Raw genomic sequence first — 14,697 nt, 5'->3', positions numbered from 1 at the left:
CAAAATATATTACAACAATAAATAATCCAAAATGAACTTATTTAATGAGTAATCGCAATGAGTGGCAGTTTCGAATTCGGAAACAAATATAACAGAAAGAATAGCAAATGTGATAAAAGTTTTTTAAAAAACAAAATGTTCTTTGAAATATCTCCTGTAAAACTATATACCCATGAAGCAGCATAAGAATTCTAAAAGACCACCTTCTATAAATAAAATTTAAATATTAATAAATGAAATATTCTCCATTTACATTAACAGCTATTACACAAAGCAACTCCCTACTTGTGCAGTGCCCTAAAATATCCAGGTCATTGCCTCCAAAATACATATTGCAAATTTATTTATTTAACTACGGTCATAGATAATATGGTTGAGAACAAATTGCAAGAAAAAGGAATACAATATATAATAAACAAAATGGATATAATAAACATATCTGATTATCTTTTTATACAAAAGCCACTTTTGATTTGTTAGTATAAAAATGCACTATTTCTGGAGTAGGAAACCGCAACCCACTCCAGTACTCTTGCCTGGAAAATTTCATGAGCAGAGGAGACTGGTGGGCTACAGTCCAAGGGGTCACAAAAGAGTTGGACATGACTTAATGACTGAGCCTGCACACACACAATGTATAATATATAATTTTTACTGTTGTAAAAATTTACTGCTGTAAAAATTTTAAAGCAAATAAAGATCTTTCTCAAAAGAAAAAAAAAGCACTCTTTCTGAGAATTCCCTGGCAGTTCAGTGGTTAAAACTCAGCACTTTCACTGCCCTGGGTCCAGGTTCCATTCCTGGTTGGGAAACTAAGATCCCACAGGCTGCATGGTGTGCCAAAAAAAAAAAGGACATTTCATGTCATCTAACATTACCAATTTCTTTTGAAAGTCTTGAGGAAAATAATCACAATTTTTCAAGTAAGGAAAGTGGAATCACAGATTTATGTACATGACCCCAATTGACACAGAACATAAAGAACCACAGTATGAATTTTGATCTACAGTCTGAGACAACATATACTTAAACATGACTGCCCACCCAAGCAGTCTAGATTACAAAATACTACGACAAATATCAGGAGTTAAGAAAGAAAACATCAAGGAAAACACAAGAAGTGAGCTGTGTAACTACTAAGGGGATTCAGCCACCCCTTTTGAAACTGGTTTCTGAGTTATCACAGCTGCACACAGTGATTTAGGTTGTGTCAGGAGAAAGCTGTTCAATACACAGAGGTGTTATTTTTACAGTGTAAGTAAAGTGGAAGGTGGAGGGATGGTGAAAGAGTGCTGTGGAAATTAATAAGTTTAGGATAATAACTTAAATATACTAGAAAATAAGAATCTTTCAAAGATCAGAACTGAGAAACGGCTTGGGTGGAGCATAGAGTACCTATATCTACAAAGCTTTTGACTGTGAATTCCACTGTACAAGGGCAACTAAAATACTGACCTTAAGACAAAAGAAGAATTGGTTTAGCAATAGAATAGTTCTGTACCATTTTTTTTTTTTGGTATCATTTTTAACTAGGGGAATTATACTATGAGTATGGGAAAAAACCAAATGAGATTTAGACACTGTATAAAGAAATTAACTCTCAATCTATTACACTATTTGCTATGCAATGTATCCAACTGAGTATTTTAGTGACTGTATTTCCACATATATGCTCAATATAAACATACACAGTATTCCAGGAGACTGTGCAATAATGTACTCAGCAAAAAGCAGAAGAAAAAACCAGGAGAAGACCATTACAAGGAGTCTAATCTGTATACACAAATGCAGAGCAAAGTAATAGGATCAACAGTATTGTAAAGGAGGGAGATCATGATTTCAGAATGAATGTCTCCTAGTTGGGTAAGCAGAGTTTATATGAGGAAACAAACTGAAAGTGCTTGACAAAGCCTGAAGATATAATCAGGATATAATATATTCCAGGATATAATCAAAACAGGTAAGTAAGTTAAAAATGAAAAAAGTAACTAAAATATTAATTACGTAATATCCTTTTGCATACAAAATTTTTATGCTAGCTCTCCTTATTATTAAACATAAGTGTTTTTTTAGCTGGCCCCTCTAAAAACTGGAAATCATATTAAATTCTTAACACAAACTCTCAAATTAAAAACCATGAGGAGTTATGTCAGCAGGCCAGTAAACCACAGGCACTCATTACCCATGAGGAACCAAGTTAAAACAAAGCAGGGGAAAAAAAGCAGAAAACAATTTGGGAAAACTCACCCAACCGGTAAAGAAGCAGCAGCACTCAAACAGATGCCTGTCCAGAAAACACTAAACCGAAAAATGTAGGAAAGTTCATGACAATTTCCTGGCCCTTGACTCCCCTCCTCCTCCTTACACTACGTTGAGAACGAACTGGCACAAGCCTCCCCATTCCCAGAGGTTCCCTCAGGTAAAAATGCTAAAAATATGACAGAAACATTCAGTAAACCAGAAACAGGAAAAAAATGACCTCAACACAATAAAGGACATGTATTAAGAGCCCATAGCTAACATCATACTCAATGTGTAATGACTTAAAACTTTTCCCCTAACATCAGGAACTAGACAAGGATACTTGCACTATCTCTAAAAAAAGAAATTACTAGAATTTCTAGCAAGAACACAAAGGTAGCAAAAACACATTAAACAATCCCAATAGAAAAAAGAAGCAAAACATCTCTGTTGACAAATGAAATATAAGAAACCCTGGAGAATTCCCTGGTGGTCCAGATATGGTTAGGACTCCAGGCTACCACTGCCAGGATCGATCCCTGGTGGGGAATCTAGAATCCCACATGGTGCGTGTTGTGGCAAAAATAAAATAAATAAAAATTTTAGCTCTGAAGATTCTGGAAAAAAAAAAAAAAACCTGATAAAAATAATGAACTCAGAAAAATGACAATATACAAAAATCAATACTATTTCCCTACATTAACAATAAAAAAATCAAGAATTAAATTCAGAAAATTATATTTACGATACCATCAAAAAAATAAAGTGTTCAGCAAAACCATACAGAAGAAGGGAAAGATATATGCACTATGAACTGAAAACACAGCTGAAAAATATCTGAAAAGTCAAATTAATACAGATATCCCAAGTTCAATGGATTAGAAGTAAATATGATCAGGGTGTAAATACTACCCTTAAGTGATCAACAGAGTCAACCCAATCCCCAATAAAATCCCAACAGTGTGTCTTAAAGAAAAAGATACATCCTAAGAGTCAAATGCAATCTCAAAAGACACTCAATAGCAAAACCAAGATTGAAAAGAAGAAAGTTGGAAGTTTCACAATTATTTCAAAATTCTTAGAAACCTAAACTAATCCAAGCAGTATGGTATGAGCATAAAGAGAGAGAGACCAGTAGTATACAACACAGAGACATGAGAAATAAACTCTAGTGTATGTGGTCCAATGACGTTCCACTGGGGGTGAGGACCACTCAATGGGGACCAGACAGTCTATTAAACAAAAAACAAATTACAGTTCAGATTGAAAGTATCACTCTACTTTATAAGTTCTGATTTAGATGTTTCAAAATTAGCTGTTGATATACAAAGAACAATGGCACGCAGGTGAACAAAAGACGGCATTAACAACAGTTTACACAATAGCCTCAAAATATAAGGAAGTGAACTTGGACAATGTTATCTTGAGAAAAAATTCCTATACCATTTACTGAGAATGAAAGGGGATGATCACAGCACATGTGAACATCACTGTCACAATGCTACTGAGACAGGCTTTTGTGACATTGCTCAAAACCAGAAAAACACCCAGAAAGATTTATCAGTCAGGTTCTGGTGATATTTCCTATTTTGTATCATAGAATATGCAGACCACTTTACTACAGGGTGGTGAATTTCTATATAGCAGGAAAATATTACAATGCATGAAGGATAGTATTCTCCATCAAATTTATCTGTTACCCAGTAACAAAGAGTCCACCGGAAAGTATTGATTAACTGAGGGTGAATTATCACAGCAGAATCTGGATATAATTTCAAAGCATAGGACTATGTATTTCACAAACAAATTTTAGAAGCAAAATCACACACAAAGTTACAAGAGTATGATATGAGGAAGAGAATACAGTCCCAGACTAGATAGAACACTACAGGAGTGAAAAATACATGAGACATGTATGTCATACATCACAGGATCTTCAGACGGAACAATGTGCTCCTGCCACCGACACCAAACTAAGAGCCGGAAAGACACACAAACGCTCCTCATTAGGACTGGGGATCAAAGAGAGCATGACTGTGTCTACTGTCTTTAGTTTCCCTGCAAAATAATTACAGGAAACAGAATGCATCACCCTGTTACACACAAGCCTGAAGAGTGTGGCCAAGGCAGAAGAGAAGGAATAGAAGAGGGATCCAAACAAGCAGACAGGACCAGAGACAGCTGCATGCAGATTCTGGGGTGCCAAATGCAATCAGAGAGCAGCCAGTGCTTTCCCCCTTCCGATGAAGTGTTCTAAAAACATCAGATGGAGATGGAATGAGCAAGGGTTCAGGGACTGTTGTCTGCAGGTATTGGCTCTTATCTCTATGGACTGGGAACTGGGCTGCCAATGGAGTGAAGTTGAGAAGAAGAGATGAGGGACTAAGATGTCCCTTTAAAAGTCCACCTCATGCTCCTCTAAGGCAAGCAACAGGAGTTCACAGGAGTCAGATGGCAGAGCGCTGCAGATCATGATAGAAGCTCTGCCTTTGTCCCTGGCAGGAATGTGGCACCACTAGAGGTGAAAGAATACATTTTACATGTGGAAAGACAAAGAGGGATAGGTTACAGAGAAGAAAAATTTCCTCTGAGAGCTCACATAGTAAGTAAATGTTTGTACTTCCTATAGAATTCTCTGACAAGGGGAAAGTCTGTAAACACTACTAATAGTGAGGCTCCCCTGGACTCTTCTGAGATCTGAATTGTGTTCACCCTTTGATACACTGCCAAAGGCATTCACCTCACTCTCCATTGACCAGGGCTCTTTGTCTTGTTACAAAGTGGGTAAAATATTCAGGTAAGAAATATAAATACCTCCACATAAGAGGAAAGACACATGATTTGCTGTGGCTTTGCCAGAATCCTAGTCCCTTGTTCAACTGAGGATTGATGGGAAAACAGAGAGGAATAGAAAAATATTTTCAAAATTCACCTGCTGTTTACCTCCTTCTGAATATAGAGGTAATAGTATAATGTGAAGAAACATAGCTCTTTTCCTAAAACTCCTGAATCAAAAGCACATGGGTAGGAAACAGGAAAATGAGTATGTTAAAAGTTTTCCATTGAGCTTTACAACTACAAAAACTCTGGAACAACTCCTAATGTATCATGAAGTGGGCAGATCGTCAGAGGAAAAGGTAGATTTAAACTCCCGAGGCTGGGTCCTAAAGCTCTTCATGTCTGAATCAACAGGGATTTCAGATCAGTCAAGTAAAACCGGGGCTCCCAAGAGGCACGCAGTGGGAAATGCAGAGATACCCCAGGGTAGATCCCAACTTCAAAGGGAAGTGATCCTCACCCAAGGAGACTAGGTTCCTGAGGGTCTCCACCATCACGTCCCTGTACAAGGCCCTCTGAGCAGGGTCCAGGCATTCCCACTCCTCCTGAGTGAACTCTATGGCCACATCCTTGAAGGTCAACTGTGCCTGAAATGAAAACACATTTCACCAAGGGGCCATGAGGAGAGTTCTTATTTTCACACAAAAGGAGAAGAGAAGGGAAAGGATCAAGTTGAAGTATGTTTTCCGACAGATCCAAGTAAAGCTATTTGGAGGAAATTATGGGTCTCTTAATTTTAATTCCTTTTGCTTTTATACAAAGATTATGATAACCTGTAATCAACATGGATTTTTCATTTTTGTGGACAATACATGAAATACATGTAAGTAAGATTCAACAATGTGTTGTTCCTCCAGAAGTGTTAGACTATGTTTTACACACTGACTGCTATTCAATATCTAGATGAGCTACACTATGGGTGGTGGCATCAGAAATGACAAAGTCAACAGTGCCATAAAAAAAGGTCAAAATCTTAAATTATTATCATAAGAACAACAGCAATGACTAAAAGTGTTCAAATCCTTTAAAGATGCTATGCAATATTCTAAATGCTTTACGGCTATGGAATTTTTTAATCAACATCATAGCTCAGTAGAGAAAGACACATGCTGTTCTACAGAGACAAGTATCAGAGACATTTGGAGAAACTCAACTTAGTTTAAGAAGCTAAGAAATGATATACCAAGAACCTCAATTAAAGAGAATGCAGTCTTAAACTGAAGATAAAGAAGCAAAAACTGAAGTAACAGAAGAGCATTAAGGCTAAAAAAAAAAGAATAGCATTAGAAGCACACTGACAGAGGGTTCCCTGAGACTACTTGAAATAAGTTCAAAGTGAACAACACAGAAGGCAATAAACGATCATTACAGATATGGGCACACAAACACATACACTTAACATGTTAGTAATCTTACTACTATTTGAACCATGAACAACAGAGTGTAGAAAAAATGCAAGGTCATGGAATATATTTATACTTTTAACTATAATACAGTACACAGTTATAAAATCATGATTTTTTTATGAAAACCGTGGACTTCTAGATTCATGAACTCATGGACACACATGTAAATGTAGAAATAACTGAAATGAGAGAAGGTGTCTCTGGACATATTTGTGCATGATTTTTTTCAGCATTGTTTTCATTCATTTAAATTTCAGCATTTTTGGAAGAATGAAATAGCATCAATTGTACCAAACAGTAGTAACATGAAAAAAAAAATAGGATCTCTTGACTGTGATCTCTATGAAATATCTATATATAAAGACAATGAAAACCATAACATTGACAAAGATAGGTATTAACAAATGCAAAGCAGAGTTTATTTCTGTATTCCACTCATAAAAAACACTGAGTCAAATTAGAAAAGCTGTTACTATTATACATTAAGAGATGAAGAAAAAATGATCACAAAGCAAAGTTAAAAACTACTTAAAGAATTAAATATCACAACTATAAAGAAAATGGAAAAAAATACATTGTAATTAAGAAAGACTATTTCACCAAATCTCATGATCAAAAGGAAACTCTGAATGCATTCCCTCTGAAGTTACAGTGGACTGTGCAGGGGATGACAGAGGATGAGATGGTTGGATGGTATCACCAACTGGATGGACATGAGTTTGAGCAAGCTCTGGGAGTTGATGATGGACAGGGAAGCCTGGCATGCTGCAGTCCACGGGGGTCAAAAAGAGTCCGACATGACTGAGCTACAGAACTGAACTGAACTGAAAGCATGAGAGACAGAAGAGGAAAAAACTGCCTAAGGAAGTAAAAGATTTGCTCACTGAAAATTACTAAACTTTACTAAGAGAAATCTGAGGACATAAGTAAATAAAAAGACACTCTGTACTCATGAATTGGAAGATTTAATATTCTTAAAATGACTTTATTACTGAAAGTGTTAGATTCTAATGGAATCCCTGTCAAAATTTCAAAGGCAATTTTTGCCGTTAAAAAAAAAAATTACAATTCAAAGGGAACCTCAAGGGACCCCCAAACAGCCAAAATATTCTTGAAACAGAAGATGGAGGCTGTCATTTTCAAAATTTAAAACATATTACAAAGTAATCAAGATGATGTTGTAATGGTATAAGCCCAGATACATAACCCTCTGGAACAGATTCAGTTCAGTTCAGTTCAGTCACTCAGTAGTGTCCACTCTTTGTGACCCCATGAATCATAACACGTCAGGCCTCCCTGTCCATTACCAACTCCCAGAGCCACCCAAACTCATGTCCATCGAGTCGGTGATGCCATCCAGCCATCTCATCCTCTGTCGTCCCCTTCTCCTCCTGCCCCCAATCCCTCCCAGCATCAGGGTCTTTTCCAATGAGTCAACTCTTCGCATGAGGTGACCAAAGTATTGGAGTTTCAGCTTTAGCATCAGTCCTTCCAATGAACACCCAGGACTGATCTCCTTTAGGATGGACCGGTTGGATTTCCTTGCAGTCCAAGGGACTCTCTCAAGAGTTTTCTCCAACACCACAGTTCAAAAGCATCAATTCTTCGGCACTCAGCTTTCTTCACAGTCCAACTCACATCCATACATGACCACTGGAAAAACCATAGCCTTGACTAGACGGACCTTTGTTGGCCAAGTAATGTCTCTGCTTTTTAATATGCTGTCTAGGTTAGTCATAACTTTCCTTCCAAGGAACAAGCGTCTTTTAATTTCATGGCTGCAGTCACCATCTGCAGTGATTCTGGAGCCCCCCAAAATAAAGTCCGACACTGTTTCCACTGTTTCCCCATCTATTTCCCATGAAGTGATGGGACCGGATGCCATGATCTTAGTTTTCTGAATGTTGAGCTTTAAGCCAACTTTTTCACTCTCCACTTTCATTTTCATCAAGAGGCTTTTTAGTTCCTCTTCACTTTCTGTCATAAGGGTGGTGTCATCTACATATCTGAGGTTATTGATATTTCTCCTGCCAATCTTGATTCCAGCTTGTGTTTCTTCCAACCCAGTGTTTCTCATGATGTACTCTGCATACAAGTTAAATAAGCAGGGTGACAGTATACAGCCTTGACATACTCCTTTTTCTATTTGGAACCAGTCTGTTGTTCCATGTCCAGTGGAACAGATTAGAGTACCAGAAATAATTCAGTGAATATGATATAAAATGTACAGACAAGGGTGCAAAGACTGCACAAAGGGCAAAGGACAGTCTTGATAATAAATGATACAGAGCAACTATATGCAATCCAGCAAAAGAATGAAGATGGAACCTTACTTGTAACAAAGGTAAAGTCTTCTATATCACAGGATATAATCCACCAAGTGCAGAGACAACCTCTGAGGAATGGAGGTGACAAAAGTGATTTAAAGCATGTCCAGTTGTCAGAGATTTTGATTGATTTCATAGGTCAAATTCAAAAATGGAATAAAGCATTCCCTGGCAGTCCAGTGGTTAGGACTTGTGCTTTCACTGTCATGGATTTAGGTTCAAACCCTGGTTGGGGAACTAAGATAGTACAAGCCAACATGCGGCACAGTCAAAAAAAAAAAAAAAGGAATCAATCTCCTTATATCACTGATGTCTGTTTCTGAACTTTCCCTTCCATTTGCAACTACTAAGATTTGAAGTCAATAGAGAACAACGTATGGTTCCCAAGGGAGAAGAATGGGGAAGGGATAGTCAGGGAGTTTGGGATGGACATGCACACACTGCTATATTTAAAATAAATAACAAGGTCCTCGTATAGCACATGGAACTCTGCCCAATATTATATGAGAGTCTGAATGGGAGGGGAGTTTGGGGGAGAATGGATACATGTGTATGTATGGTTGAGTCCCTTTTCCTTCCACCTAAAACTATCACAACCCTGTCAATCAGCTCTACTCCAATATAAAATAGCTAAAAAAAAAAAAAAAGACTTGAAGTCAATGACTCATTCATTTAGCTTCAAATGCCTTAGAAAAAGATTACCCCCTCATTGGTCAGTTTTCCAGATTTTATCAGATACTATGTATATTAATGTTCAATTTCTTTATCCTGGTTGACAGAGAGCAGATAGCACATCCAGATGGGCCCTAAGCAATCCCTGCTGCCCAAGAGCACTGAGACCCCGTCTCCAACCCATGGGTGAGAAGTCCTGCCCAGGATGATGCCCAGGGGAGCTTCCTCACAAGGACCAGGTCACCGGGTCATGGGGAGACGGCATCTAAGTGGAGATGACAGGCCCTGAGGGAAGGCCCCGGGTGAGTGTGCGTGTATAGGAGTCAGACAGGATACTCCAGAGTCTGACACAATTAGTGAGTCCAGAGAAGGGTAATTCAGAAGAACAGACTGAGAATCCACTGAGGATATGACTTTACCTGAGAAAGAGCCATGCCTGACTCCAGTTCTTTCCTCTTCCTCCTCTTCTATGCTCTTCCTTGGGCAAAGTAAGTTTTTGAAGTCAACCTTGAAAGTTGCAAAACTGCTATTAGAATCCATATCTTCTCTCTCTGTGCCCCAACCACACACATACACAAAGAAGATCTCATCAGGTGGAAAAGTGTCTTTGGCTGCCCATTGTCACAGGAGAGACCAGAGACCAACAAGGGACTTTCCCACACTTGCCCTCGGACCACACTCCCCTCCTGGTGAGGGCTCATGTACACAGCAGCAGGGGGCACCTCCACTGACCCCACGATCCCCTTCAGGTCACACAGCAGGCCCTGGTCCAGCCTCATTCAGAGCAGAGCCCCTCCCCTGAGCCTAGATCTCAGCCCTCAAGACTGGGAGGATCCAGAGTCCTGATGCTCAATGCTAGATGTACTGGGGCCCCTTAAACACTATTGAGGTTGGACCCCACACTGACAATATAAAAAGGAATATCTGGTCAGGGGGTAAAAAACATGCATACCCTGAAGTTTTCATCGATCTAAGGCATGCCTGAGTTGACCAGCACCCAGAGGAGGCAAGTCCGGCCCACCCCTAACATTCTATTTTCCAGCGTGACTGAGGCTAACAGATGAAGAACAAGTATGTACATATAAGGCATCCAGTGTGACTATTTGATGAAGTAATTTACACTTCTGTCAACTTACAACTAGCATTTTCCTTCTGTGTGGCAAGAATATTGAAGTGTTACTCTCTCAGCAAATACCAAGTATATAGAAACACAGTATGATTAACCATAGTCAACATTAGATGCATTGCTGCAAATATTGACCTAGAGATTTAATTTCCTCTGGATAGCTAGACAGGTGAATCTCTAAGTCATTTTCTGTAATAGCCATACCATTTACATTTCCACTAAGAGTACACAAGAGTTCCCTATTCTGTGTGTGTGTGTGTGTGTATGTGTGTGCACACACATGTTTTGGGACAGGGTGGGAGAGGACAGGAGAGAAACTAGCACTGGCTTGGCAGCAAGAAAGCAGCAGCTACACCTTCCCAAGGATGTCCTCCTGTACTACCGTTCACTTGGTGTTGCCAGTCCTCTTGATTCCTGGAACAATCTCTCCCTACACCGAAGAACTTAATGGCCGCTCTCAAGTTTGGTCCACAGAAGCATACCTAGCAAAACCTCTCTAATGAAAACTTTCTGCCATTTGAAACTTAGTACTCATCATTTCCTTCCCTTTTCGACTCAGATGAACTTACAAACTCTCATGGGGTCCATCAGAGTCTCTATAAAACCCATAATGATCCACTCATCCTGCTATAAAAAACCACACACACACACACACAAAATCCCAAACTCTAATAAATCATGCCAGAGAGAAAAGTACATATGAAGACATCCAAAGATACACTGGATGCAAAACACCATGTTTTCATTCACTGTAACCTCAGCCCAAAGATTGTCATCTTTGAAAACTACATATAAAAGATGTTTTCAGCAATGCACAAGCCCTAGCGAGACCCAAACATCCCAAAGAAACACCCCAAATCCCCCTGTTGTAGCTTTCACAGTGCAACTGAAAATTTATTTGTGACACAAAATACTGAAGAGTACTAAAGGTAAACAACAAAATGACCTCTGAAACTTTTCTTATATTACTCTAAAAACTGTAGAAAGATTCCTTTCTCTCTCTCTCTTTTCCCCTGGAGCAGGAAGGATTTACTACTTGCAAGAAGTAATGGAGAGCAGTGTCCCTACACAATGATTCTTGACACCTCCCCAAAGATCCAACACAAGTCACCTGTAGAGTGGATGCTGAAGGGCACCCTTCAGCTCCATCTCCTGAGCACAAGGTACCCATCCTCCTGCACCCAAGGATCCCTCTGTGCTCAGCTCAGGCTGTACTTCTAACATTGGAGGAAAGTAATTTTCTGTGCCTGAAATCACTGCCTTCATGGAAGCCAAAACATGGAAGCAACCCAAATCTCCATTAACAGAGGAATGGATAAAGAAAATGTAGTACTTATATATAATGAAATACTACTCAGCCATTAAACAGAATGAAAAAAAAAAAAGCCATTTGCAGCAACACGGATGGATCCAGAAATCGCCATACAAAGTGAAGTTAAGAGAAGGAGAAATATCTTATGACATCCCTTAGATGTGGAATCTAAAAAGAAATTATACAAATGAACTTACAAAACAGAGAGACTCACAGACTTAGAGAACGACTGTGGCAGGGGGTGGGAGGGAAGGGATAAATAGGGAGTTTGGGATGGACATGTACACAGTGCTATATTTTAAATGGATAACCAACAAGGACCTACTGTATAGCACCTGGAACTCAATGTTATGTGGTAGCCTGGATGGGAGGGGAGTTTGGGAGAGAATGGATACATGAATATGTATGCCTGAGTCCCCTCACAGGTCACCTGAAACTATCACAGCATTGTCAATCAGCTATACCCCTATACAAAACTAAAAGTTAAAAAAAGAAATCCACAAATTTACATTTAATGCTGAGAAATATTTCTACTATGGTCACTTCTACTCAGAGTCTGTGTTCCTGTCTCTAAGCCAGCATTTTTGTTGTTCATTCTGGGAAGACAGGGACCCATATACAATTCTACAAAAAGTAGATACTCTCTCCAAAAAGAACTGCCATGCAGAGACATACCCAGTTTGGCCAATCACTTCAGGGTCAGCGTTGCTCTGACTGAGTTTCTGGTCTAGTCTCTCATCTGCATGTTATAAGTGGGCTCCCTGAGGCCCAGAAGGGAGACATTTTTTGAAAAAGTCTTAGTGGAGTGAATAGAATAGCGGTGTTTCCCAAATGAGATCCCGCAAGGTCAGTGGGCAGAGTTTGTCCTTATCACCTGTCCCATTTAAAACACCATCTATCAGGTACCTGATCAAAGGAAACTTCTCTTTCAAGATCTGATCACACAGACACCAAACAGGTAATTCTTCTTTTCCAGAAAAATCAAAGTAAAATAATTTAAACAGTCGCAGAAGCACAGCTGCTGGTGCAGAAAACATTGTAAGGGTTTAACTTAGAAATAAGCTCTGAGCAAACTTCATCATGAACAGAGGAATACAAGAGGCAAAAAAAATATAAGGGATTCAAATCCCTTATATAAACTGGCATCAGATCAGATCAGATCAGTCGCTCAGTCGTATCCGACTCTTTGCGACCCCATGAATCGTAGCATAGTATTTGCATATAACCTACACACACCTTCCTATGTGCTGTAAATCATCTCGAGGTTACTTATAATACCAAATAAAATGTGAATGCTATGTAAAAAAAAAAAATTACACTAACTTGTTAAACCAGGTTTTGATCATTAATATAAAAGACATTTCTACCAAGTACTCATCAAAAGAATCTAAACGTATTTACTAGTTATGAAAGAACTTTGCCAATATATTAAGATAAAGCCGGGAAAGCACTTTGGTGTCAAGAATATATGAATCAATAAAAGGAAATAATCTTGCTGTCAATGCTTTTAAAAAATTGAGGACGTATCATATTTAGAAAAGAACCACATGAGTAGAATACATAATACCCCCAACTTATTTCACAAGTTAACAGTTATTTGCAGGGCATTAGACATTTAATGCAGTAGTATATATGTAAAGTTAACAACCAAAGAAATGTAAAGGAAACAGAGGAAAGTAAATCCATTATAGAAAAACAGCACTTTCAATGTTTCTTTAAAGAGGTACTATGTGGTGACAGAACCAGTCCTTTCTTGTCCCACTAGTGCCCCTCCATCCCATGCCAGGAAATGGAAGGGGGTGACCCACACCTGTCTAGAGTCACGTCACTGCTCCTTGGCTCAATAGGGACTGCAAAGGGACGTTATCTTGTCATACAAAATGTACAAACTTTCCAGCTTTGCAATATGAATCTTCGTCTGTATAATTTAAGCAAACAAAATTTAAATTTATTAGATTCTAAAGCCAGAAAACAGTGCATCATAACTTTGTCCAAATTCAATTCACTCACCTCTCCCACCTGGACCCAGTTTCCCCTCTACCTGCACTATATATATATATTTTTTTACCTGCACTATTATGCGTTTCCATTTAATTGTCTATCTCCATTTCCTCCCCGCCCCCACCCCGTTTCTATCTTCTTTTTAATCTTTTCTATTCTGCTAGCGCCCCTGCCGGTCTATTTCTCTCTGCTCTCCTGCCACATTTTGCAACTTGTTTCTCCTCTTGTTGCCCTCCCCCGCCCCCCCCATCCTTACATTTCTGCCTCTTTCTTCCCCCAGCTCAACTCCCTCTGCCGTCTGGTTACAAACCTTCTCTGCCTCTTACAGTCCCTTCCTCCCTACTCTCAGGCACCCCATGTGGCTAGGCTTCCTTTCTGCTCTGCTAGTCACATGCTGTCATCTGTTCCTCTCCCAGGACCACGATGTTCTGAAGTCCACGGCTCCACCTTTTATGCTCTCGCAGAATCTCTGTGAAGTGCCTTACCGCTGCTGCTCCCCTTAATATCCGTGATCGAGACCCCCCCCCTCTCCCCATGTTGCTGCCCAATCCCTGGAGATCCGGCTTTTAAAATTTCTCAATTTTATTCACCTGCCATTTTCAAGGCTAAATCTATTTCATCTTACGGTCTCTTTACAAGCCCCTCAGCCATCCTGTCTCCATCCGTTTTCCCTTATTCTTTCCACCTCATCAGTTTTCCTCTCTCTTAGGTTTCTTTTCTCTGAGGCTGCCGATCCCATTGCCCACTTATTTATGCCAAAGAAGACGCAGTAGG

The 14,697-nt window shown here is 39.3% G+C and overlaps 1 protein-coding gene across 10 annotated transcripts in view; it reads right to left on the bottom strand.

The window, feature by feature from the left end:
* LOC133229665 (zinc finger protein OZF-like) overlaps nucleotides 1–14,697 on the bottom strand; it is a 64,239-nt gene that overhangs the window by 29,298 nt on the left and 20,244 nt on the right. For 3 of the 10 annotated variants that reach the window (XM_061386283.1, XM_061386282.1, XM_061386280.1), the window contains exons 2-3: nucleotides 9,904–9,991; nucleotides 5,540–5,666 (exon numbers count right to left, since the gene is read on the bottom strand). The exons of 3 other annotated variants lie outside the window; for them this stretch is intronic. In XM_061386283.1, coding sequence (XP_061242267.1) covers nucleotides 5,540–5,666; nucleotides 9,904–9,918 — 142 coding nt within the window. In that variant the 5' untranslated portion in view covers nucleotides 9,919–9,991. The remainder of the gene's footprint in view (nucleotides 1–5,539; nucleotides 5,667–9,903; nucleotides 9,992–14,697) is intronic. 4 more of the 10 variants (XM_061386287.1, XM_061386274.1, XM_061386275.1 and 1 more) reach the window with 2 other exon arrangements.

Source organism: Bos javanicus, chromosome 18 (assembly GCF_032452875.1).
Source record: "Bos javanicus breed banteng chromosome 18, ARS-OSU_banteng_1.0, whole genome shotgun sequence".
NCBI lineage: Eukaryota > Metazoa > Chordata > Mammalia > Artiodactyla > Bovidae > Bos > Bos javanicus.
Note: the sequence above shows the minus strand (reverse complement) of the source record. Positions and strands in the feature narration are given on the sequence as shown.